Source organism: Heterodontus francisci, chromosome 2, assembly GCF_036365525.1.
Source record: "Heterodontus francisci isolate sHetFra1 chromosome 2, sHetFra1.hap1, whole genome shotgun sequence".
In the NCBI taxonomy this organism is placed as follows: Eukaryota; Metazoa; Chordata; class Chondrichthyes; order Heterodontiformes; family Heterodontidae; genus Heterodontus; species Heterodontus francisci.
The window spans coordinates 96,622,861-96,650,122 of NC_090372.1; the positions used below are offsets into that span (position 1 = coordinate 96,622,861).

General features: G+C 44.8%; 1 protein-coding gene across 10 annotated transcripts in view; it reads right to left on the reverse strand.

Annotated features, from left to right (window-relative positions):
* LOC137345743 (ATP-dependent translocase ABCB1-like) overlaps nucleotides 1-27,262 on the reverse strand; it is a 155,003-nt gene that overhangs the window by 59,404 nt on the left and 68,337 nt on the right. For all 10 annotated transcript variants that reach the window (XM_068009017.1, XM_068009006.1, XM_068009012.1 and 7 more), the window contains 8 exons: nucleotides 21,783-21,953; nucleotides 14,195-14,356; nucleotides 10,424-10,624; nucleotides 8,729-8,875; nucleotides 7,308-7,412; nucleotides 7,059-7,136; nucleotides 3,736-3,819; nucleotides 1,589-1,792 (listed from right to left, as the gene is read on the reverse strand). In XM_068009017.1, coding sequence (XP_067865118.1) covers nucleotides 1,589-1,792; nucleotides 3,736-3,819; nucleotides 7,059-7,136; nucleotides 7,308-7,412; nucleotides 8,729-8,875; nucleotides 10,424-10,624; nucleotides 14,195-14,356; nucleotides 21,783-21,953 — 1,152 coding nt within the window. The remainder of the gene's footprint in view (nucleotides 1-1,588; nucleotides 1,793-3,735; nucleotides 3,820-7,058; nucleotides 7,137-7,307; nucleotides 7,413-8,728; nucleotides 8,876-10,423; nucleotides 10,625-14,194; nucleotides 14,357-21,782; nucleotides 21,954-27,262) is intronic.

Genomic DNA, 27,262 nt, shown 5'->3' on the forward strand with positions numbered 1-27,262 from the left:
TCAGCCCCTGCCTCGCCGCTACCTGCCTGACTAACCCCAGCGATCCCAGACCCTACTCACCCGGTTGTGAGGGCAGCATCCATCGCTGCGTCCTCTCAGCTGGGTGCAGCCCCCCAGCAGTGGTCACCACTCCCGGTGGCGATGCTGAGACTGAAGAGCTGCTGCCTCTCTGATTGGCCGGCAGCTCTTGGAGGAAGGCTCTCATCCTTCAATGGGCAAAAAAATGCAGATAGGGGTCTCACACACAGCTGAGGCAGGATTGCTGCCAGCTTACAGGCCCACCATCAGGGCCTCTGCTGCCCTGACTAAATTCAGCCCTATGTTAGCAGAAACTTCAGGATATAGATTTGGTCTGTTTTTATCAACTGAAAAGAATATTTATGTGCAATTCTCAAGTGCAACAAATAAAGTAGAGAACTGTATATTAATCCACTAGAAGTAAAGAAATGAAAGGGATGACTTCCTTGTATACAGCCACAGGAGTACACATTCAGAAACTGTGCATATGCAACCCGTGATTTTCATAATTTTAATGGACAGGAAATATTAGGGATTGTGCTCTTAATTTCCTAATGTATACTCTTGGCCAGGACACTGGGAATGTGTATTTGGAAAATCAGATCTTAAATAATTTCAATCTAATTGATATGGCATGAATGAAAACAAATTTCAGTGCATTACCAAATTACCAACAGTGGGGAAGAGATATCTGCAGTGCTGCATGTGTAATGAAATCATAAACCCTTTCTTTATAAAGGTGCTTCCAATTTTATTTTGGGAAATTTGCCATCTATACTCCTGGCAGGTGAGAAATATTAGGGGTAATTTTGACTTTAGACAATAGTGTAAAATTGATGATATCGGCTTGGCCACTCATCAAACAGTTCGCTGATTTTCATTTCCATTGTCTGGGCTGATGTCGCGTGTTTTACATTATTGTCTGAAGTCATTGGCTGGGATTCTGTTTTGGCAGCGAGGATGTGGATCACCGGCAAAAGCACCAGCGAATGCCCCACGTGACCTCTTCTGGGGAATACTCACCCAATCAAGTGCCAGTTAGGCACTTAAGTGGACAGCAATGGGCCTTCCAGGGATCAAGGACCCCTGTGGCGTAAGTCCTGCCTGCTGCGAGCTGCCGGCCAATCAGAGGCCAGCAGCTCTTTAACTGAGCATCGCTGCTGCGGAGGCGCTGACTGCTGCTGGTAGAGCACCCACCTGAGACCCTGGAACCAGGCCACAGGTAAGTCATAGCAGGGGACAACAGGCCCACCCGCCACTAGGCTAGTTCTGGTGGCGGCGGGATGAGGCCTTTAATTGGGCATTAATTGCCTACTTAAGAGCCTCAATTGGGGTGGGGTGGGACAGCCATTCACAGGCCTTCCTGCCTTGGACTTAATTTAGGTGGAGGCGGGAAGATGGTGGGGTCCTCCCTGCCAACATCCGGCCTGATTATCTGCTCTCCCCACCTCCAAACCAGACATGGGGCAGAACATAAAATTCCTCCCATTGTGTGCAGTCAGAAAATTTAACTCATGGGGCATAGAGAAAATCTAGTAAGAAGATTTAGTCAACTCTAGTAAGTTCTTACCTTTCCAGATTCCTCTAGAAATTTACTGTCCTTAGATGCATGCCCTGAAACTGATTTCATTGCAATTAAATTTGCACAAATAAGAACTGGGATACAGCACAGGATAACAAAAGCTAACTGCCAGCCAAAAATGAATGCGAGGATAACAGCAGCACACATGGTGCAAACATTCATTGACATCAAACCTAATCGTGTTCCAGTGGCCTGGAAGGAAAAAAATTAGACATTGATTCAATGCAACATGTAAGAAACACTTTTGGCTTTTAAATCAGGCAGCAAATAAGCTGCTGAACTAATTCACACAAAAATTAATCAAATATACATGTTATTTCCTGGGCTCATTAAAAAGCAATGTTTGTGATTGGAATGAAAAACATAGCTAACTATATTTTGCAGAAGTTTAACTTGAAGATAAGCATCTCTGTTGCAATACCAAAGGGTCCACTTAGTCAACTGTATTTTTATTCTTGATATTACAAGGATATATAAACCTAAAGTATTATTCAACAAGCAGATTTTCACAACCTTGCTGCCAGGTTCTAGCTATTAGCAAGGGGGTGGAAGGTTATCGGGGGTAGGTGCAAATGTGGAATAATCAGTTCAGCCATGAACTTATTGGATGGTGGAGCAGGCTCGAAGGGCTGAGTGGCCTACTCTTGCTCCTAATTTATATTTTGTATGTTTGTATAAGCATCTTAGCATTTGTAAAATGTAACATGGAAGATGTTGTCTAGTGTGGCTTGGGAACCAATATTACAAGCAAAGGCTGTACCATTACAAGCCTGCTCACCCAGTGGGGAGCTGCATTTGTAGAGAGTGCAGGTGAGAGACAGGGCTACAAAACTCTAGCATCAATTATCAAACCTGCATTCGCTTTAAAGGAACCTCTCCATTGAGACAAAGGATCATTGAATTTATCTTACATTTGTGCTTAAATTATTTGAGAGAACATTTTCAAGTAGTAATTGGCTGGATTTTCATTTGAATAGTGGTTTGATGTCAGGACTAGACTCAGGGGCTGGATTGTAAGCGCCCGCCACTGGGAGTGGCAGCTGGTGAAAAAATGGTGGCCCGCACGCATGTACCATGTGCTGCCATGCCTCCGCGATCTCCCATGCGGCAGCTCATTTGAATATCCCAGTTGACCCGCCCCACCCCCAATCACGTGGAGGAGACGGGCTCTCCAATGCCAGCAATGCATCAGCCAGCGCCGTTTTTAAAGGGCAGCCAGCCCTGCCGGTTAATTTAAATTCTTTAAGGGGACCACTCCACCTCACCCCTCACACTGTTCAAATCAAAATTCTATCACCCCTTTCCTATGCACCAATAATAAAATGAAGTATCTGCCCTTTCCCCCCCAAAAACACTTACCTTTGAAATATGACCTCTCCCCCGCACTCCCCCACCCCCCTCCCCAAACAAACTGAACAAAGTTCACAAGTCACCCCTTCCCACCATCCCCTACATTAATAACAAAAGTTTGACCCTGTTCCCCCATTCCCCCCGTCACCCCACACTAAAAATCTCATGGTCCCCCCTTCCCCACCACTGCAATGCCTGCTTTCCCCAGACGGGAAAGCAAAGGCATGGGAATGCCAGCCGCCACTCTGAAAATCACAGCCCGACAATGAATTTACGTGTGGGTGAAAATGGTGACTGGTGGGTTTTATCCAGGAGAATTCTGTTGAATATTTTTGGTTGGGGGATTGTGGCATTAAAGCCTAACAACTCTATTTTACTCTTTTTAGCCATTAAAACTGCCCAAAAAAGAGCAGTTTCAGGAATGAAAATCTAGCCTATTATACTTATATTTACAATTTACTCCAAAGGGACTGCTTTAAAAGATGAAGGTGTAGAATGTCCTGAGGGTTCTCCTGGCATCTTGCTGTAACTTTGACAGAAACCCCAGAGAATTGCTGTAAACATCTTTTCCTGTCAGTTCTTTTGGGTTTCCATTTATATTAGGGGGAATTAAGGCCTCTCTGTGGTTCTTTTAAAATGAATACTGCAGTGGATTATGGAAATCTAATGTTAAAGAATATGTACTGCTTTCTTCTGAACATTGCACAGTAACATGACACCAAAGGTTGTAACTGGATGTATTGCTTCTGTATCTGAAATAGGAATATTCCAATGCACTTACTCACCCCTTTAACCTGTGATGCATCTGTAGCCAGACGAGTTATTAGCACACCAACAGCGTTCTTCTGATCATCAAACCAACTGATCTCCTGGTGTTAGAATAAATTAACTGACAATCGGATTCAAATCAATAAACAATATGACTTAATAAAAAGTTGTATTATCAGGGACCCTACCACTCCAGTCTGGAATCATGGTACAGAGCAAGCATATTGCATGCCTGCAGTTAGAATCTAGGCTTCCACACAGTTTCTTACCTTCAACCATTTTTCAGTGGGTAGATAGGTGTGAGCAGATCTTCTGCACACATCCTGTGTCAAGGGGACATGTCCGAAGCAAGTTCCCAAGCTATCGGTAGAATTCTGCCTATTCCACCTTAGAAGCCCTCTGGGGAACAGTCTCCAACTCAAAGCCACAAGCATTTACTTGGGAAGGTAATTGATCCCAGAGGGATCTATCACCTTTTTCAAGAGGCTTGCTTGCTCCAATGGGAGATGATGATTTGAAAAACATGCATTTTTGTTGTGCCCTTCTAGAGCCTTTTCTCTGTCAGTGGAGTGGCATGGCCCAACTCCAACCTCCTATCCTGTACTTCAAGGCAGGTAGTGCTTAAGTGTCCTTAATAGCTGGTTCACATTCAATTATGCCTCAGGTTCAGCACTGTAATGTATTTGTATAATATTCTTACCTGACAGGTGGTGGCAGGGGTGATTCCCCCAAAATGGTGAGGTTGTGCAGCATGTGGCACACCACCACAAATCTTGAGACCCACTCAGTGGAGTACAGCAGAACTCCTCCAGCATGGTCCAGACAATGGAAGCTTTGCTTTCGCATACCAATGGTCTGCTCTGTCACATTTCTTCTGGCACCCTGGCTCTCATTGTATGCACCCCATGTGCGTGTGCATGAGTTGTGAACTGAAGTCATGTCCCATGTCCCCTTGCCCAGTAGCAACCCTTTGGTTTGCCATGGTGGCTTAAATACAGTTGCCATAGCAGACCACCACAGAACGAAGGCATCATGACTGCTGTCAAGACACTGGGGCATTGAACTGTACGATGCACTGCACATAGCCACACACCAGCTGCACGTTGAGGCACTGGAATTCCTTTTGGTTCTGGTACATGCAGCGCCTGCAAAGCAATGCAGTCAATGGCACCCTACACTATGGAAAGCTTGCAAACCCTCGTGCTCCATCTGGTTGTCTCTGGCAAGAAAGAATGGCAAGAGACAATGAAATAAGCTAACTAACTTTGAATAAAGAGCCTCAGTGACCTCCCTTATGCAACAGGGGACTACAAATTGTGAAATGTTGCTAATATCTCCAGCCCAAGCCTAGAAAGAGCCAGAAGCATAAACGCTCATTGTCATGGTCACCTTCACAGCCACGAGCAATGCAGTCCTTACCTTGCTCTCCAGTTGGAATTGTGGCTGCAGCAGTTGGCAGATTTCAGTGATGAACAACATATTGAAATGCAGAAGTCTGAAACATTGGTCTTCGCTGAGGTTCAGATAGGAGAATTGTTCTCTGAACACGCTGGGCAGATATAGCGTCCTGCTGAGAGTCCTTCTCACACTCCTCCTCCTCCCCTTTCTTATAGTAACTTGTCCTGTTCTGCATGGCCTTCACTCATTTTCCCAGTCATGCTCAATTCCCACATGAAAGCCTACTAGTGCACCCATGTCTAGGAGAAACTGGTTTGCTATATTGCTATCTCACTCCATGTACACTTTTCAAACTTGGAGCAACTATCGACAGGACCAAAAATGTGTAGAATTGCAGCAGCAGTCAGAAGAAATCTACCAGCAACTAACCTGTAAGTAGTTAATGATCCCTTTAAATAGTGCTAGTGGGGATTCTTCCTGCTGCTTAAAACATGTTCAGCTGTGTGAGGTTAAGAGACAATGGGCTGGATTTTACACTGGGCAGACAGGAGCTGGCCTTCGAAGTAAAAGTCAGTGGCGAACCCGCTTCCGCCTGGCCTGGGGATCCCTTCCGCATTTTACGGGTCCCCGGGCTTTAATTGGTCCGAAGCGGGACTTCTACCCACTTGAGAGAGGAAGTCCCGCCTCATTGAGCTGCCGGCCAATCATCGGGCTGGCAGTTCTTAGTCCCAGCAGCTGCCACCGGGAGTGGTGGCCACAGCTGGGACTGCAGCCCAGCCAAGGACAAGGAGCCAGGAGTGTAGGTAAGTTTGGTTTGCCTCGTCAGGGAGATTGGTTGCATCCTGGCGAGGCGAGGGTGGTCGTTTGGGGGGGAAATGGGGCCGTCTCGGATCCTGGGGGTGGTTGGGGAAGTGGTGGCGGCCCTCAATCAGGCACTCTGTGTCCGTTTGTCAGGGCCCACCCCTGGGGCGCTGAGAGACTGCCAGCTTTCACTGGGCAGCCTTTCATGTCCCACTGACGCCTGCTTGCTATGGGTAAAATCCCTGTGGAGGTGGGCGAAGGCCCTTAAGTGGCCGTAAAGTGTGGCAGAGGCGGGAACAGATCGGGAAGGCCTCCCAGAGCCTCCCGCTCAATTTTACGTCACCCTTCCCCACCCCCGCAGCCACTATCCAGCTTGTTGGGGTGGCGTAAAATTCCGGCTGATGCTGACTGGAAAGTTGAGCTCCAAAATGGCAGCAGGGCTTCAAATCCACGTTGCACGCTGATTAACGGCACGATCTGCCTGCCCATCACAGCCCATCACACCTGACTTGCTTTGATCCCTATCTTGTCAGGATCTCCTGATCAGCAGCAGGGCGCATGAATCTGTGTTACATGAAGACAATGCTATCCTCCCAGGACCCAGAGGGATGTCCCATTCTTCCCAGCTCCACAAAGGATGTAGAAAAAAAGTTTTTAAAAACCTTTTGGACCGCTTACACCCTGATCCACTTCAGCTGGTGGGAAACTCATTATGGCTTCCTGCTCAGACAACTGAGTTCAACAAGGACTCTGCTAGTTTTGAGTGGATGTCCTTGCCACCAGCTCAATTAGGTTAAAATCAGGAAGCCTCAGCTCCGGGGCATAGCCAGGGCAAGTAAGTAACCGAAGAGATTTTAATTTCTCTGCCACCAGTTTCGGGTAAGGGTAAAATCTGCTTTGGCTGCAATGACTCAGATGGTTGAAAAAGTGCAAGTCACAAAATTTACAGCTGAGGAAGGGATTGCCACTCACAAGTCGGCCTCTACAGCTTCAACAGATGATGCTCAATCCAGAAGTGATATACAGCCCGGGCGCAGTCCATCATCCCCCGAGACAGATGTATGCCATTACGTCTACACTGCACAAGGCATTTCAGTCCCGACAGCTGATATTCTTGTAGCAACATAGAAAAGCTACCCACCTGGTTCAGTATTGCTTTGAAAGATAATCCACGTAGCCTCATAGTAAGGATTTCCCCAGACTTTCCGAACAGGTATCCCTTGAGGATTTGAAAAAAAAAACTGATGATTAAAGTATTAGATTAACATGAGCCTTTTTGATCACAATTCCCTAAAAGATTAAACCTGCATTGTAAGCAAAAGTTCAATTTGTTATAGTTCTTATAATTTCATTTTGGTGGGTAGAGGTTCTGCTCTTGTTGATCACTTGCCTGTAGACTGTAACTCACAAAGTAAACAGCACCTAGAGCCAGGAAAATCAAGGAAAGCATCGCAGACTTCTGTCGTTTCAATTCAGGGTCTATGATTGCAAAAACCTATTTGAAATACAAAAGAAACACTTTCACTTACATAGCACCTTTCACGATCTCAGTGTGTCCCAAAATGCTTCATCGCCAATTAAATATTTTTCTGAAGCATAGACTGGAATTTTACGCCACCCCAGCAAGCCGGATGATGGTGGGGTTGGGGGTGGGGGGGGCGCTGTGGTGTAAAATGGAGCAGGAGGCTCCGGGAGGCCTTCCCGACCCGCTCCAGCTTCTGCCCCACTTTACGTAGGGCGGTGGGGGGGGGGGGGTGCAAAAAACAGGCCGCCCACCCCAGGACAATCAAGACCCTTAAGTTGCCAATTAATGGCCACTTAAGGGCCTTCGTCTGTTTCCACGGGGATTTTACCTGTGGCAAGCGGGTGTCCTGGATCTGGGAAAGGCCCCCCGGTAAATATTGGCGGTCTCAGTGCCCCGGGGGTGGGCCCTGACAATGTACTATTGAGGGCTGTCCCCGCTTCCCCAACCACCCACAGGACCTAAGAAGCGCACCCCCCCCCCTTTCCCCCAAATAACCACCCTTGCCTCGCTGGGACCCAACAGATACCCCCAACGAGGCAACCCAAAAACTTACCTGCACTCCTGGCTCCATGTCCTCAGCTGGGCTGTAGACCCAGCAGTGCCACCGGCCCGAATATTGGCCGGCAGTTCAATGAGGTGGGACTTCCTCCCTCAAGCAGGTGGAAGTCCCGCCGCGGAGCAATTAAAGCCTGAGGACCCGTAAAATGCAGGATGGATCCCCATGCTAGGCAGAAGCGGGTTTGCCACCAACTTTTACATTAGTGACCAGCTCCTGTCTGCCTGACATAAAATCCAGCCCATAGTCACTGTTGTAAGATCGGAAATACAGCAGTCAATTCTCAAACAACAAGGTCCCAAAAATAGTAATCTGATAATGACCAAAACATGTTTATGTGTGTTTTGGTAAGGGATCAATATTGAGCAGGACACCAGGGAGAACTCCCCTGTTCTTCCTTAAAATAGTGCAATAGTACCTTTTACAAATACCTGAGAAGGTAGATGGGGCCTTGGTTTAAAGTCTCATTTCACACAGGGCACATCCAGCAGTGCAACACTGAAGTGTCTGCCCAGATATATGGTCATGTCTTTGGAGTGGGACTTAAGCCCACAACCTTCTGACTCAGAGGCAAGAGTGCTACCACTGAGCCACGGCTTACACCTAAACGATTAGAATAATTTTTCCCTGAGTAAATGTCATTTTCTAATGTCAATTATAATACATAGCAAACGTAATTACGCTTATCACTTTAATAACTGACTTTTTAACATTAAGAAAAATAACTCACCCCAATAATCCTGGAAAACACCACAGCAAATGCTGGCATGACAGTACCACACACAATGGCAGCAATTATTCCTGTGACAATACAAGACCATTCTGGCTTGTTCAAAGCAAGAATTTGTGAATATGAAACGTCTGGAAAATTTTCCTCCTTTAAAATTTGAAGAAAAAAATAAATAATTAAACCAACTCCAGGCTAAGACTCTGGCTGTTCCAGGGTAAAGCCCAAAATCGGGTTATCTAGTCTAAACCCTGCTGATCTGTAAAATGTCTATCATTTGTGGAAGCATAATTTTAATTGCAGAATCTAGCTAGCCTGAATCTTTGGATCACATAACACATTTTAAGCAGCTTTGCTGTCACTGAAGAATATTGATGTTTGTTTTGGAAAATAAATTATAATTGTGTCACTTTAAGAAAAAACACTGATGCTAAAAATCGTTGGCCACACTCTGCTGAAATAACAGCAGCAGAGCGAGCAGCACTGACATTCAATTTGACCTTATTGAAGTACCTGGGGTCAGGGTACAGTCAACCAATTTGCATGGCAGCAGTCAGTAGTGTTTATGTATCTTGGGTGATGCTGCAGGAAACAGGATATGTGGCCCAGGATGGTGGCTTGTGGAGTGATGGTTGGGACCCTCAATGTGCTGGAATGCTAGAGGTTTCTCTCCCAGTCCTTTATAAGAGGGCTTATTCAATCAGGTTTATAAAGAGTATCCAGCATCAGAACACTGGCCTTAAGACCCTTGTTGAGTCATAGAGTCATACAGCATAGAAACAAGCCCTTTGGCCCACCACGTCAATGTACGTTAATTTTGTTTGAATATTACATGTTAAAACACTTTAATTGCTGAGGTTATGCAAAGAGTACCTTGGCCAGAATAAGTTTTAGGTTACTAAAATTTAGAACATTAGTCTGCTGAACTGTAATTCCCTCTTCCACAGATGTCACTGTTGAATAAACACACGCTCAGAGTGAACCAACTTATCAATGCAGCACACAATTCCTGTCCGCAACAATCAGGAAAAAGATACTGGTCAGAATTTGCTGAAGTGAAGAGCTAGTTAGATTTTTTCTGCATCTTTCCGCTCAAAAATTATATGTGTTGCAACTTGCTGGAAGTGTGAACAGATAACTGCACAGTGAGGGAAACTGGGCATCTAGGCCCTTGGTGAATGACAGGACCAGTGGTCTATCTCCCTAACCAATGAGATTTAATGATTGAGAAAGAAATAGAGGAAAGGCAGAGAAGGAAATAGGGTGATAAGAGCCAAATCAGGTACAAAAAGAGAAACAGAGGGAAAGAAAGATTGGATTAAGAGAGAAAAGAAAAAGAAAGGAAAAGAAAGAAAAGGTTTTAAAATTGAAAAAAATCTTAACAATTTGCTACCAGTAGAAATGAGATTCCATTGTTTCAGTTGGTCTCTTTCTGGGCTGGAAAGGAACATAAACCTCTTTATTAAAAAGGTCCTTATACTGTTAAATACCAGTCCTAACTTTCTGTGGAGAATTTAATGGGCAATTAATGTGCAAATGCAGCAATTTCTTGAAAATTACAGGGAGGTTTTGGGCAAGCTGCTGTTTTGATGAGGCTAACAGCAAAGTGGCACAAACTGCCTTCACAACCCTAAGACATTACACATTTATGGAAAACATCTGCCAACATTAGTTCACATATTAATATTTAATTCTAACCGGTTCTTTTTCTTGTTCATTGTCCTCTATTGTTGCCGTTGGTTCAGAGGAAGGGAACTGGTGAAGTTTCCTGCTTGATTTTTGTTTGAGGCTGCTCCTGCTGATAATATTTACACTTCTGTATTCATCATCCTCTGGTTGCTTCACTTCCTCCAAAGCGACATCCTTTTCTTCATCACAATCACTCTCCTTATCTGAACTCTTAAACATAAGAACAGAGAAACCTGAGAGTTTACACATAACATTATCCATTAAATTATTGTTAGAATTGCTGACACTCATTTTCCAACACAAGTTAAGTGCTGAAAAGATGCACATTCTTAGGATCCACATGCAGTAAAACTCTAAGGGCGTGATTTGAACCCCCTTCCCCACATCAACCAGGACAATGGACAGTTAAGATCACCGAGGATACTTATCTGCCTTGGAGACATGATGAGCTGTCAGTTTCTGATTTTCATTTGCTCAGTAGAGCAGGTGGCAAAGACACCTGGCCAAAGCTGACAGGTGTAAGAAATGGGACCCTTTTAAGGGCCAGATCTTGTTCTCACCCCGAAGGCAGATTTTGTGGTGGGCGGGCGGCAGAGAATCAGGGCAGAATCATCTGCCACAGAACCCGACGCCAGGATTCCCGGTTCCAATTCTCCCGGGGGCAGGATAGGCCGACAACAACGTTCCCGCCCAGAAGCCAACTGAGGCCCTTAATTGGTCTATTGATGGCCAATTAAGTGCCTCTTCCCACCGCTGCTGGAATCTTACCAGTGGCGGGGGTGGTGTGGGGCCTTCACCACGTTGGGGGGGATGCTTGTAAAACAAGGTGCCCTCCCTGCAGGCTTGGGGAGGGGTCCCTCCTTCATGGACCATTTGTGGCCCACGGAGGACCCTACCAGGAACAACTGTACCTCCCGGGATCCCCCTCCCCCGGATGCTTGACCACCCCCCCACCACCCCCATGCACCCCACCCCCCGCCCGCCTCGCTGGGGTCTTCCAGACTGGCCCTGGCAACCCCGCCTCACTTACCTCTTCACCGGGGTTCCACCGCTGGTCCAGGGTCCAGGGTCCAATGGAGTACTGGTAGTGGCCACTGCTCCCAGTGGCGCTGCTGATGCTGCTGAGCTGCCAGCCCTGTGATTGGCTGGCATCTCTTGGGGTTGGGTACCTCGTCCCTATAAAGCCTTTCAAAGGATGGGATCCTGCCTCTTTAAACTTTGACCCCAAAAGACAAGAAGGTCACTCCAGGATGGCTGAAAAAATGCTGAGGCAGGGTTCCCCCTCCTTTTCGGCCCAGTGCCGTGAGCCCCACCTCCTGCACAAAATCCAGCTCTAAAAAAAACTTCTTAGAGTAATATAAAATTTTTATAGAAACAGTAGGCATTGTATGAAACAGATCCACAGAAGAGGGTGTTTTTCTTTCTCTCTCAAAAGGGATAGAGAAGCAGTCCCTAACACCGGGGTCATCACTGGTGCAAACAAGATAGGTGGAGAAGAACATGACATTCCCAAGGGGGTTATATGGAAGCCACTAGACACCATAGGCATTCCTAAGCTGATACAAGGGAGTCTTCTAGTGTCTTGTGTACCCTCTTATCTGTACGTGTCCAATGAAAGCTAACATTCGGCCTCCAGTATGAAGTAAACTGAAAGATGACCTCGAGCTGAAGTGATGGACAAGGGGGAGGTGACGACCCCAACACCTCAGGTACCTGTCCTGTATTCATTGGTTAGAAGGGTTCAAACAAGTGATTGACATAAGGAGAACTACCAACCCCCAAAAATAAGGTATATCAATGGATGCTTGGAGGAGCAGTGAGCAGCCCCCATCTGGCAGAAGACAGAGAGCTTCCGGATACCTCAGCTAACTGGAGGAGACGAAAAGACAGAGCGCGCGAGAGAGAGTGCACGCGAAGAGAGAGAGTGAGTGCGCACGGAGAGAGAGAGAGGGCAAGAGTGCGAGGACTGCTCTTCCAACTGCAGAAATAGGCTGCAAAAATCATCATCTATCATGGGTCATGTACTTCTGTCTATTTAGCTTACGCATCATATCTAAACTGTTGCTTCTTAATAAATTACTTTAAAATTACTAATGAGTTCTTGATCATCTATTTTGGGTAATCTGTGACTCCCAAACCTAAATCTTACACAGGGTCCTTTCTTACATATGCATGCCAGCCTGAGCAGCAAGCTTCAGTGAGTTTCCTGGCAGGTGAAGACAGCAGGAAAGTGGATCGGGCCAGAAGTGGTCCAAAGCAGTACATTTTTTTAATGTTTTTAATGGACACTCATTTTGTCGTTTCAATATGCAAAAAATCAAATGTTCTCTACTGAAATTCCTTTCTTGCATAAAACAACAACTTGGATTTACAGAGCATTGCTAACATTGAAAAATGTGCCAAAGCTCTTTGCAGAAGTGTAATCAAACAAAAATCAAAGTTATATCTAGGAAAGAGATACAAAGAAGGGGACTAAAAGCCTGTTCACAGGTCAGTTTTAAAAAAGGATGTTAAAGGAGAAGACAGAGGTGAAATGGAGGAGCGGTAGATGGAGGATATTCCAGAGCACGGAGCCTAGGCATGGCATGACTGCCAATGGCAGGGCAAAGGGAGTGGGAATGAAAAATAGGAGTTGGAGGAACACAAAGTTCCTGGACATATTTAGGGCAGCAGAAAGGGTATAGAAATAGGGAGAGGTGAAGCCATGAAAGAATTTAAACACTAAGATGAGAAACTTAAATTTGAGGCATTGTGGGCTGTTTACACTGCTGCTGTGAACAGTTAAAAATGCAAATCTTGATTAATTTGCTAATAGCTTGTGAAAAGCCAATAAGGGCCTGACTAGCCAAATCACACAGCTTTTTGTTTCTTTCAAATTGAACACTGATTTTGCACACTTTGAACCTTGAGTTGTACTTACAGAAGGAGCAGAATACCCACACAAATATAGGGGTGCACTCAGCAGAATGGATGGAAGATTCAAAAATGCATTTTTGAGCAAGGAAAAGAATAGAAGAAGGTCGTCAGGGAAATCAGGAGACATCAGAAGTGCACGAACAGAACTTCCCATTACTCAGTCACTGGGGGTAAAATTCAACTTACGCGGGAGTGCAAATGATTTCTGTTGTACATTCCACCCAATTTTACACTCCCTATCACCCCTCCCATTCTCAATTTACTGCAAAATAGGGAGACAGACATCTACTTGGGCCTCTTATTGAATAAATGTTGGAGAAGACTCTGGCCCAGCAGAGAGGTTGTCAATGAAATCCACTCTCTAACAGAATCAGACATAAAGGCTTGATTCAACATTCTGCATGTGCTACCAATTGCAGTCCTCATCGTCCCCAAATTCTATGCCCAAGGTACTTCTGAATATTTACAGAATACATTTGTATCACCAGCCAGTTTGCCTTGAACCACTGCATAAAACATAGGACATATGCTCTTCATAATTGGCATCATTAACTCAGACTAGCAGGGAGGAAAACCTATTAACATGTCTCCATCGTGATAAGAAATTTGACTTCTTAAAAACACAAGAATATTTGAGGTGAGACTATTATTTCTTCCATAAAAAGGTGGTGCCTCTTAAATAGAAAGTAATCTTACTGGATTTTCCTTCCTCTTTATGTATTGTATGAAGGAGGCTTTGTTTCTCCACCAATAGTAAAGTGTTTGCAAGCAAATTATAAAGCTGTATCAGTCACAGTAGAACAGAATAATTAAGGTTGATTTTGGTACATCCTGTGTGTACTGGTGAAGACCCTTTCAGCTTACCTGCTGCATTACGAGGAAATAGTAGATGCCCTTTCTGTTCATGAGTTCACTGTGTGTTCCTTGTTCAGTGACCACTCCATTGCCAAAAGCAGCAATAACATCAGCACTGCTGATAGTTGAGAGGCGATGGGCAATCACAATGGTGGTACGACCTGCTCTAGCCTTCAGTGAAAGAGAGTGATTAGATGAAATGTTACCAAACATTGCTCACAAGATTTGAAAACTCTAAAATATTTATTAGTAAATCTCAATGATTATCTATTTTAATTGCACAATAATGAGCTGTTTTGAATCACAGGCCTCGAAATTAAACTGTCTGAATATTACCACATGAATTCTTGTCTGCCATTTCAAAGCTTATAACAAACTGGTTAATTCTGCCATTAAAAGTGCAGTCAAAAGAATTTCAGAGGAATGTGTACATTATGCATTAATATTCACACAGCAAGATCTTGAAGCCTTTTTCCATTGTGACAAAGCCTCTTAGAGTCACTGGGAGTCTTTCTAAAGAATTGCCACCCTGTAAAATATTACTTGGAGCAGACAGATCAGAAAGAAAAAACAGAAAATCCTTGCAATGCGTAGTAGGTCAGCCATAATATAAGAAAGGAAGGACAGGCCAAAACTTTGGTACAGCTCTTCTTCAGAATTGATCTTGCTCTTGAACCAGTTTCTCTAGAGTGCTAGAAGCCACAAATTTGTCCCACACTGTATCACTGGAGAAAACTGACACATACACAATGGGCACAGTTTTAATTGCCAAGGTGGGGTTGGGGGAAATGGAGTGGTGAGTTTGGGTGCGGCCAGGAGGCTAAATGGCTGAAAGATGCCAGTGTGTTGGAAACCTGACTGACACGAGCCCCCGCCACTTCCAAATTTTACCGGACTGCTTCCTGAGGTCAGCAGGAAATCCTCGTGAACCTGTTGGGTCAGTGATTGAAATATTCAAACAAGCAACTAATTGTGGCTTTAACTCATTTGTACACACAACAGTAGAAACTACACATTAGAAGTATATGTATGTGAAGTGATTTCAAATGTTTCTGGAAGACATAATAAGGCAATTTGTTTCTTTTAAAGCTATCTGCAACCTGGCTTACTTGGGAATAAAACTGATTTTGGCAAAAGAAATAGTAGCCGAGAGGGCTTTGACTTTTCCCATTTACTGGAATATTCAATAGTTTAAGCAACCTGAGTCCTCGTTTGCAATATAATATATAGCTATCAATAAAAATAGTGAACTTTGGTCATTTACACAAGGTACAGAATTAGGACTTTTTTGTTAGCATGCAGGGCATTAAATCAGATACAAATGAAGCATCCAAACCATACGCATAAGAAACCTGAAAGTCTTAAAACATTGTACAGTGTATATTGAATTTGGTAACATCATAAATGGAAGGAAATCAATCAAAAGGTTTGTTTTCTCTCTCTAACTATGAGTGGAATCGCAAAGTAAATGTCAATATGCTTACAGCCATGGTTAGCACTCCTGATTCGTATTCCTCCACTAAAGGTTTTGTGATAATATTTTTAAATATTGGTCAGGACACAGGGGAAATTCCCCGACTCATCCTTGAAATAGTGCAATGGGATCATTTACATTCACTGGGCAGATGGGGGCCTCAGTTTAACATTTTACCCAAACACTAGCACCTCCAACAGTGTAGCATTCCCTCAGTTCTGCTCTGGAATGTCAACTCTGATGTTTGCACTCAAGCCCTGGGGTAGAACTTGAACCCAGATACTTGTGGCTCAGAAGCAAAAATGCTACCCATTGAGCCACAGGTGACACATAAGAATACATGAACATAGGAGCAGTAGTGGGTCATTCAGCCCATCGAGCCTGCCCCGCCACTCAATATGATCATGGCTGATCATCCACTTCAATGCCTTTTTCCCACACTATCCTCATATCCCCTCATGTCATTTGTATTTAGAAATCTGTCAAGCTCTGCTTTAAACATACTCAATGACATAACAATAGTTTTAGCAAGCACAAAGTTCAATCAAGTGTTCATGAGTCACCTCAATCAACATTCTTACCATAACCCTGCTGGCTGCTCATTCACAGACAGTTTGCAGCTGTACAACATAAAAAGTCCTGTAGCTAGTGGGAGCGTTCATCAGAACAAAGAACAGTACAGCACAGGAACAGGTCATTCGGCCCTCGCGCCGATCTTGATGCCTGTCTAAACTAAAACCTTCTGCACTTCCGGGGATCGTAGCCCTCTATTCCCATCCTATTCATGTATTTGTCAAGATGCCTCTTAAACTATTGTCGCTATTGTACCTGCTTCCACCACCTCCTCCGGCAGCAAGTTCCAGGCACTCACCACCCTCTGTGTAAAGAACTTGCCTAAAAAGCTTCTGACTATCCACTCTGTCCATGCCGCTCATAACTTTGTAAACCTCTGTCATGTCGCCCCTCCACCTCCGTCGTTCCAGTGATAACAATCCGAGTTTATCCAACCTCTCCTCATAGCTAATGCCCTCCAGACCAGGCAACATCCTGGTAAACCTCTTCTGTACCCTCTCCAAAGCCTCCACGTCCTTCTGGTAGTGTGGCGACCAGAATTGCACGCAATATTCTAAGTGTGGTCTAACTAAAGTTCTGTACAGCTGCAGCATGACTTGCCAATTTTTATACTCTATGCCCCGACCGATGAAGGCTAGCATGCCGTATGCCTTCTTGACTACCTTATCCTCCTGCGTTGCCACTTTCAGTGACCTGTGGACCTGTACGCCCAGATCTCTCTGCCTGTCAATACTCCGAAGGGTTCTGCCATTTACTGTATACTTCCCACCTGCATCAGACCTTCCAAAATGCATTACCTCACATTTGTCCGGATTAAACTCCATCTGCCATTTCTCCACCCAAGTCTGCAACCGATCTATATCCTGCTGTATCCTCTGACAATCCTCATCACTATCCGCAACTCCACCAACCCTAGCGTCGTCTGCAAACTTACGAATCAGACCAGCTACATTTTCCTCCAAATCATTTATATATACTACAAACAGCAAAGATCCCAGCACAGATCCCTGCGGAACACCACTAGTCACATCCCTCCATTCAGAAAAGCACCCTTCCACTGTTACCCTCTGTCTTCTATGACCGAGCCAGTTCTGTATCCATCTTGCCAGCTCCCCTCTGATCCCATGTGACTTCACCTTTTGTATCAGTCTGCCATGAGGGACCTTGTCAAAGGCTTTACTGAAGTCCATATAGACAACATCCACTGCCCTTCCTTCATCAATCATCTTCGTTACTTCCTCAAAAAACTCAATCAAATTAGTGAGACACGACCTCGCCTTCACAAAACCATGCTGTCTCTTGCTAATAAGTTCGTTTGTTTCCAAATGGGAGTAAATCCTGTCCCGAAGAATCCTCTCTAATAGTTTCCCTACCACTGACGTAAGGCTCACCGGCCTATAATTTCCTGGATTATCCTTGCTACCTTTCTTAAACAAAGGAAGAACATTGGCTATTCTCCAGTCCTCTGGGACCTCACCTGTAGCCAATGAGGATGCAAAGATTTCTGTCAAGGCCCCAGCAATTTCTTCCCTTGCCTCCCTCAGTATTCTGGGGTAGATCCCATCAGGCCCTGGGGACTTATCTACCTTAATGCTTTGCGAGACACCCAACACCTCCTCCTTTTTGATAATGAGATGACTGAGACTATCTACACTCTCTTCCCTAGGCTCATCATCCAACAAGTCCTTCTCTTTGGTGACTACTGATGCAAAGTACTCATTTAGTACCTCGCCCATTTCCTCTGGCTCCACACATAGATTCCCTTCTCTGTCCTGGAGTGAGCCAACCCTTTCCCCGGTTACCCTCTTGCTCTTTATGTACATATAAAAAGCCTTGGGATTTTCCTTAATCCTGTTTGCCAATGACTTTTCATGACCCCTTTTAGCCCTCCTGACTCCTTGCTTAAGTTCCTTCCTACTGTCTTTATATTCCTCAAGGGATTCCTCTGTTCCTAGACCTCCAGCCCTTACGAATGCTTCCTTTTTCTTTTTGACGAGGAACACAATATCCTGCGTTATCCAAGGTTCCCGAAACTTGCCAAACTTATCCTTCTTCCTCACAGGAACATGCTGGTCCTGGATTCTAATCAACTGACATTTGAAAGACTTCCACATGTCAGATGTTAATTTACCCTCAAACAGCCACCCCCAATCTAAATTCTTCAGTTCCTGCCTAATATTGTTATAATTAGCCTTCCCCCAATTTAGCACCTTCACCCGAGGACTACTCTTATCCTTATCCACAAGTACCTTAAAACTTATGGAATTATGGTCACTGTTCCCGAAATGCCCCCCTACTGAAACTTCGACCACCTGGCCGGGCTCATTCCCCAATACCAGGTCCAGTACGGCCCCATCCCTAGTTGAACTATCTACATATTGTTTCAAGAAGCCCTCCTGGACGTTCCTTACAAATTCTGCCACATCCAAGCCCCTAGCACTAAGTGAGTCCCAGTCAATATAGGGGAAGTTAAAATCACCCACCACTACAACCCTGTTACCTTTACATCTTTCCAAAATCTGTCTACGTATCTGCTCCTCTACCTCCCGCTGGCTGTTGGGAGGCCTGTAGAAAACCCCCAACATCGTGACTGCCCCCTTCCTATTCCTGAGCTCCACCCATATTGCCTCGCTGCATGACCCCTCCGAGGTGTCCTCCCGCAGTACAGCTGTGATATTCTCCTTAACCAGTAATGCAACTCCCCCACCTCTTTTATATCCCCCTCTATCCCACCTGAAGCTTCTAAATCCTGGAACATTTAGCTGCCAATCCTGTCCTTCCCTCAACCAAGTCTCTGTAATAGCAACAACATCATAGTTCCAAGTACTAATCCAAGCTCTAAGTTCATCTGCCTTACCTGTTATACTTCTCGCATTGAAACAAATGCACTTCAGACCACCAGTCCCGCTGTGCTCAGCAACATCTCCCCGCCTGCTCTTCCTCTTAGTCTTACTGGCCTTATTTACTAGCTCCCTCTCATTTATTTCACTTGCTGTCCTCCTCCTCTGGTTTCCACCCCCCTGCCACACTACTTTAAACCTTCCCGGGGTTTTTAAATTTTTTTTAAATTAGAAGTCTAGGTGAATTGCAAGGCCCATAGTAAAAGGTACCAAGGTTGAAAAGAATAGGAAAGAGAATAAGGTGAGTCATGCTTGAATTCCTAAAGCCTGTATGCTGTTAAAACGGAAGACAGAGGGAGCCAAGGACGATCTGGGTTGGAGTGCATTGAACTTGGAGAAGGTGCAGCTCATCTTCCTTTCAATACAGCAAGGATTAAGGGAGGAGCAAGAACGTGTAGGATGGTGTATTTGATGCTCAGAAGGAACAAAAGAGGAAAGCTCAGAACAGCAATGACCACACTAGTATCAAAAAAGGAAGGCGAGGAACGTGGCAATGGAGCGAGAGAGGTTGGAAACCAGGGGGTAATTTTAGTTTGACCATATTTCCTAAACTGAATCCATGAATACACAGGATGGGAGCAGAGCAAAGTAGCCAGGATGAAAAATCTAAGTTGCGCAGTTTAGCAAGGCAAAAATTATTAGCAACCTATATTACACATGAGCACTACAAATGCAAATCAAATGTGCATATAAATGTACCGTAAATGCAATGCCACAATATTAAAGTGATTCAGGCCCTTTTTATAAATAATACTGTCCAGGAATGTTAGTGTCTATGAAAAACACTATCTAAACAGCTTAGTCTGTGTTGGCTCAGTTTTATGCAAGAAAATGGTAACAGCACTTGATCTAGCACATGCTGTATGTTTAATGGTACTTTCGTGTTCGTTTATAAATGTCCTGTCTCCACTTGAAGTGGAAAAATACTGACTGGCATCTTGAACAGAATATAGATGTTTCCTTTCCAGTGGTCATAAATATGGAAAATCCTTTTGAATCTGGTTGTTAAAGCAGTAATTACACTTTTTTGACAATGCCATCTCTTTCCACTGAATCTGGAATGTTGCAACTGTTCTACATCATATGCCATTCAGTTAGCATCATAGTTATGGCAATTGCAATAGTACTGTACCATCTACGTTATAGCCAATAATAACAATATTAGAAATGTGACTTATATTTCCCTCTAATTCATTATTATTGTTTAGACATTTAGCAGGTACCTTTACCCAAGGTGATACACATTACATACACTGTGCTCTACCTCATTTATGCATTAGACATGCTGTAACATGAGAAATTAAAAGTTAGGGCATTCAGAGATGAATTTCATGACTGTTGCAGAGATTGGCTTGCCCAGGGACATAGCAACTCATCCAGGGACTGTACCTGGAAAACAGGGATGTTTGGTCACCTATTACAATCATCTGGTTCATGGTTTGTATTAATTTTCTAGAGGAAACTTTTAATTTGGGAATTGAATTCTTTTTAAATGCAAGACAAATGAAAACATCTGGTTTAAGAAGTGGGCAAACAAACCTAGTGTGGTTACAAATCAAGGGGTGACCCATGTTTATTTAATAAGGTCATATCGGGAAGTGTAAAGACCCTACTCAATGGGAACTGCTCTTAACTGTTGATGGAGATGGTGGTGTGACTGTCGCTACGTCAGTCAGGGGTTCAAATTATTCATACGATTTCCCAGATCAAAGGGAAGATTTGGAATTGTTGGTTTAATTAGTTTAAATTGCTCTCTGGGACATCCTACGTGTAGCACATTGCTATGGAGATAAATGATGTAGGGAGTGCCTGTTGAGTTTTTGACCTATGAGCTTGCAGACACAGTCAGTCAGTCAGTCAGCTTGCTTTTGGAAAGCTGTTGGCTTCAGAGAAAGCTGTTGGCTTTTGGAAGGCAACTGTACTCAGGAGCAAAGAGGCCATCAGGAACCAGGGGTGTTTCTGTTTTGAGTAAGGCCTGTGTTCAAACTGGGAAGTCCAGATCTGGGAGATCTGATACTTCAGAAGACAGCTAAGGATTAAAGAAATTGAAGTGAGTTCCTAAGAGCTGTGGTACACTTTGGATTTGTCCCGGAAAAGTGAACAAACTGCCGAGCTCCTGTAACGTATAGGGAAATTATTGGGGCGGAATTAACAGTCAAATAGGAGTGTTCTGTTGAGATTTAGAGTTTGAAGTATACATCTTCCTGTTCTGTTAAGTTTAAAATATAAGTGTTTCCAAATTGTAGTGTTAGGTTAGTAGTGGTTTGCTTTATTTAACTCTTGTAAAGTTTTTGTTTAAAATGTGAAATCTTGTGGCATAATTCTTTCAGTAAAAACTGGGAATTTTACTTTCTCTTTTTAAAAGTTAATGGTCCCCAACGGGATGGTAACATCCCCTAGGTAATTTTAACCTAACCTGCCTGGTGGGAATCGGATCAGCCACCCATTTTATATTCCATGGAAATGAATAGTAAAAAAAAAGTGAATTTGACACTCCCAGCGGGTAGCAGTCATCACAGCAGCCCACAGTTTTCTGTAATGTACTATGCAAGTGTGGCTCACTGCTGGCAAGATGAAACTAATCCTTAGGCCTAACTTTAGGATAGAATCACTGTGAAATTTCAGGGCCACTTTCTTTACTCCCATTTACCTTGTCCAGTGCTGCTTGCACTACAGATTCACACTGAGTATCGAGAGCAGATGTCGCTTCATCCAGCAGAAGAATCTTTGGGTTTCTGACTAATGCACGAGCAATCGCAATTCTCTGTTTTTGTCCACCACTCAGCTGGGCACCTCTTTCACCAACCATTGTGTTAAATTCCTGGAAAATGTGATAGTACAAAGAGTATGCTATTTGAAAAGAAATCTCCAACTGTGCTTTTGTACAGGTACAGGTATTTCTTGGTTTATAAACAATGAGATTTCTTTGAGTCACATGAATGTCTCTCAAGGATGAGATATCACATGCTATTATAAAGATTTTTATCCAAATTGGTCTATTACTGCATATATAAAAAAAACAGAAGACTTGCATTTATACATGGCTTTTGTTATGAACAGGTGAGGAAGGGGTCTAGGGCTCCCCTCTTGGCCTTTTCCTGGTTTGGCCGTAGCAGGGTTTAACCTTTAAAACTGTGTTTTAGCTTCCCCTCAATGAGCCCTTGCTCACTGCTCTCTAACTGTAATTGTAAAGAAATCAACCAAATAGGTTTTCTCAGATTTAAACAAGAAAGGTGTAAGTTTATTAACCTTAAAAATCTAACTCAGTTAAAACTACTAAAATAGGCAACCCAACTACACTAGCATGCATACACGATAAACACACACACCAATAGAGACAGATGAGGAGAAAGAATTAAAAGGGAAAGGTTTGAAGTTGATGAAATTGAGTTACTGGTTTTGGGTTAGATGTAAAATCTTTGATTGAGGTTAAGTCTTACAGTTCTTGTTGGGGCCCAGTGCATACTTTCAAACTTGTTTTGCTGGTACCAGAAGGTTGCAGGGGTCTTCTGTCTTGAGGCTTAAGTTACTTTCGTGGGTCCCTGGAACTTTGCATGAGGGAGAGACGGAAAAAGGGAGAACTTCCTCCTTTATTCTCAACTTGCAGTCTGATTCAAAGCGTTACTGTGAGCACAATTCAATCAACTCCAGGTTGACCAGCAGGTTAGTCATGAGACTAGCTTTTTGTTTGAAACAGCATCGCCTGTGAAGTTTGTTAATTCTTCCATCCAAGCTTACCAGACACACACACAATGAGAGGGGGGGTGGGGGGAAGAGGTGCTGGAATGCTGGCTCTTACACAGTGACTCTCAATGTCTTTTGATCATCACTATTGACAAAACCCATCTGGCTAATTGGGAGTACTTCCATTGTCTCTCTAGGCAACTGTCTCTCAAAATGCAAATTTGCAGCTATGTTTTCAGCTACTCAGTCCTGTGGTCTTTTTAAACAAATTTGTTCAAGGTTCAGTAATAGTTCAAATAGTGTTTGATATGACAAAAATTAATATGTTTCCATTTGGCAGGTGTGGTTTCCGTCACACTTCCAAATCCGGCAGAGTGAAATGCGACATTAGGAGAGCATTTCATTATAAAATAGAAAGAAGAGAAAGTACAGGAAAACACATGCATTTCTCTCATTCATTCAGAAATCTTAAAATTGTTATAGTCTGTCTTTCCTTTGCGGCAGTGCTGCTTTAAACTGCCCCTTTTCTTGAGATGGGTCAGAGATAGTTAGGTATTGCCCAAGGGATTTAAAGTTTCTTCACTATCAGCCTGCAATACGTTGGGACTGGGCATCCCAATAAACAAGTGATTTTTTTTTTGGGGGGGGGGTTTGAAGTTTGCACATTTCCATGATGGTCTAGGGTGCCTTTGTTCCTGTTGCAGTCTGCAGGGGGGAGGGTTAGATTTAATTAGCCCTGGTTTGTAGTTCTGATCAGAGGAGTTGGCAGTGGGTGGATCCACTCTGATCTCTCTTTCAGTGCTCTGATGAGTCATGCAAGTGCTTTTCACTTTATGGGATGGTTGGTTCCCTTTTCATCTGATTGTGGGGGAGGATCCTTTGCTAATCTTCTTTGTCATCCGGGATATTCCTGTTTACAGGTATTTGTCCAGATTCTACTGTACTCTCCTGTGGCACTTCGACTAGGCGAGGCATCACCATCACAGTTTCTCTACCCTCTTGAGGACATTCTTTGTCCTTGCAGGTTTCTGTAAATGCTGTTAGCAACTCTGGTGGGTGCTGCTGGTGTCTGTATTTACATAGGAGGATATTGGGTCTAATTTCTCCAACATTTTGGGTTTGGCAGACTGAACAGTAGGGGTTTTTATTTGGGAATCCTCACAGACATCCTTTAACCTGTCCTCTTTGTCCCTTTTGCCCCTTTCCTCTCTAATGTTTTGCCTGTCTGTCCCCTTTTGTTCTTGGCAGTGGTCTCCTACAATTCACCAGCCCTCTGCTGGAGGATTTCCCAAACATAGTGACAACGCTTCGTCAGTGCTGACGTCATCAGGATGCACCGTGGTGCACACATGCGCAGACGGTCTCCTGCCCTCTGCGCATGCGCTGCGGTCCGGCTTGCCAGGACCGTTTTGCGCATGCGCAGATGACGCGGTATGCACATGCGCACACGGTCTCCTGATCTCTGCGCATGCGCTGCGGTCCGGCTTGCCACGGACGCTTTGCGCATGCGCAGATGACGTCATCGCGTTACGTCGTCTTCCTCGGGCAATGCGCCAGGTTGGCCTCTGCGCATGCGTCAATCTTCGGATATTCACACATGCGTCAAAGCTTCGGCGCGACTTTTTGAAAGTGGAAGGAGGAGAGGTTTCGTCGGGCATTTTCTCGCATTTTATCTGAATTATTTAGTCGTTTTGGAGACTTGCTTCATTTTTATTAGACACAGGAGATTGTTCCAAGGTAAGTTGCTCTGCCTTTGTAAGCTACTTTGAAAACATTTCCATTGTCTGGGGCACCGCATGTTCTCCAGTCCCCTGTTGTAAGCTGCTCTGAAAACAGTTCCATTGTCTGGGGCACTGCATGTTCTCCAGTCCCTGTTGTAAGCTGCTCTGAAAACATTTCCATTGTCTGGGGCACCGCATGTGCTCCAGTCCCTGTTGTGAGTTGCTGTGTGCAGGCAGTACATGTGCTGCAACCTACCATCTAAACGGTCACTTTCGTTTTTGTAACGTTTTAATGGAGTGCATTCTGTATTTCTTATCTCATCTCATGTTTCCCGTGTGGTCCCTTAATAGCCTTCCTGAACTTCAAACTTCGATCATGGCAACGTCAGTAGATTCCACAGAGTAGTTCCTTGCCACCTTCACAACCCAGGAGTTCGAGAGTTATGACGACTTCAGCAGTAAACTTGAGATGTTTCAACAGGTAGCATGGTCTGCAGGCACATCCTGTGATGTGCCTTGTTATGTTTCACTATGTTAACAATGCTATTTAAATGCGCTTTGCTGTTGTGCTTACAGGCAACGGGGAGTCTATTTAAAAAAGTGAGCACCCATACGCTTGTTCCTTGATGTGCATTGAACCAAGATTAGATTTGCAGTATCAATACATCTCGTCAGTGAGATCCTGTGCCCACAAAGCCACGCGCATACCACCCCCGTGTCTACGGACTGCCTTTGTTGTGATTTCCTGGATAGACCAATGGCTGGGCGACCACCTCAGCGCAACCTCCTCTGGACTGCGAAACAGGTGCGCACCAGATGTTGGGACCTTGTCATGGTGCATATGTAAACTGCTGCCAGCAACACACCTGGGGATGGCTGGCGTTTTCGTGAGGGCACGAGGCACGTGGGGCGTGCTCACTGAATGTCTGTGTTACTTTTCAGGTATCTCGCCCTGGGCTGTGAGGTCTTCATCGGTGTGAAATTCAATACGAGCAAGAACAAACTGTGTGTCAGCTCCTACCATCTTGTACATACTGGTCATGTTTTGGATCCAGAATGTTTACGCTTCTATGCAAGGAGACGACAACTGAACCATGATGAAAGGGAGAAGGTAGAAGAGTTGGTCAAGCTGCAGGCTGGGAACATACAGCTGAAGGATTATATCGAGCGTTCATTCAATAAGACCGTGACCCTTAGTGACATTAGAAATGTAAAATCCCGGCTCAAAATAGGGGATGACAGCATGGATGCGCTGTGTGATACGCTGGGGAAGATTCAGCAGGATGGGGCTGCAGTATGGGTTGGCCTGCAGGGAAGCAGCATCCTCTATATTGCCTTCATGACACCAGCCATGAAGGCCCACATGCAGGCCTTTCCTGAACTGCTGTTCATGGACGGAACGTACAAGGTGAACAAATGCGGCTACCCTCTGTACCAAGTGATGGTGCAGGACAATGTTGGTAGGGGCAGGGCTGTGTTCTATGCCATGGTGAGGAATGAGACGGCTCAGATACTGGACGAGATTGTGGGTGTTTTTGTCGATTTCATGGGATCCAGCGCCTGCCGTGTGAGATCAGCCATTGTGGATAAAGACATCAACGAGATCAATGCGATCAGAAAGCATCTCCCAGCTGCAACAGTTCTCCTCTGTCAGTTCCATGTGATGTAGAGCATGAGGAGGAAGATCAGCAGCTACCCACTGAATGGTGAACTGAGGGATCAGTTGTTTATGATCTGCAAGGAAATGGTTCATGCACCTTTGGAGGAGAAGCTCACAAGTTGTGTAGAAAGGATTGGACACCTCTACCCACCCCTGCAGGACTACCTGCTTACAAACTGGATTCCACAGAAGGAGATGTGGGCATCATGTTCACGTGGTAAAGTCCTAACGTTTGGGAACAACACCAACAATCGCATTGAGTCAGAGAATGGCAAGATAAAGCACCTGCTCCACTCCTCCTCATCCATGAAGGAATGCATCTCAGCGCTGATCTTCCACAATAGTGTCCTGGATTGGGAGCGTGCCTATTACACATTCCTGCAGGGAGCCTCTTTCAAGCGCATCGCAGAGGCACCAGCAGATCTACAATCATTTTACACGGGATTCACCAGTCATGCTGTGAAGCTGATGCATCAGGATCACAGCCACATTCAGCGAGTACATGTCAAGGAGCAGGATGAAGGCACAGTGACTGTGATTTCTGGTGCCAAACAGTACACACTGCAGATACATGATGGCCAGGCTACCTGCAGCTGCATCTTCTCCATTCAGACTTTGTTGCCCTGCAAACATGCAGTTGTTGTGCAGAGGCATCTGGGTCTGCCTTTGGACAGGCTTGCCCCCAACTGCCGCTGGCGTGCATCTCAGACACCAACGACAACAGGCATGGCTGCTGCCATTGTGATTACAGAGGAACAGCCAAGGCCCCTCAGCTACAATGAAAAATACCGCTTGCTTTCAGATCAATTGCAGAGTGGAACGGCATCATTCATGAGGAAACTGGACTGGCTGCGGCAACAGACTCTCCGCTGGCAGCAAGGACTGGCTGATGAGATGGAGCCATTTACTATGCCCAACAATTGCCCGGAAGCACATTCGGATGGAGGTGGCCACGCGCTGGACATCAGTCATGTGCCACAATCCCTGGATCCTGAGCGTCTCACCCCCTGGCCTAATGATCTGATGGACCATACATACCTGTTCAAAGCTCCACTTCCCCCACCT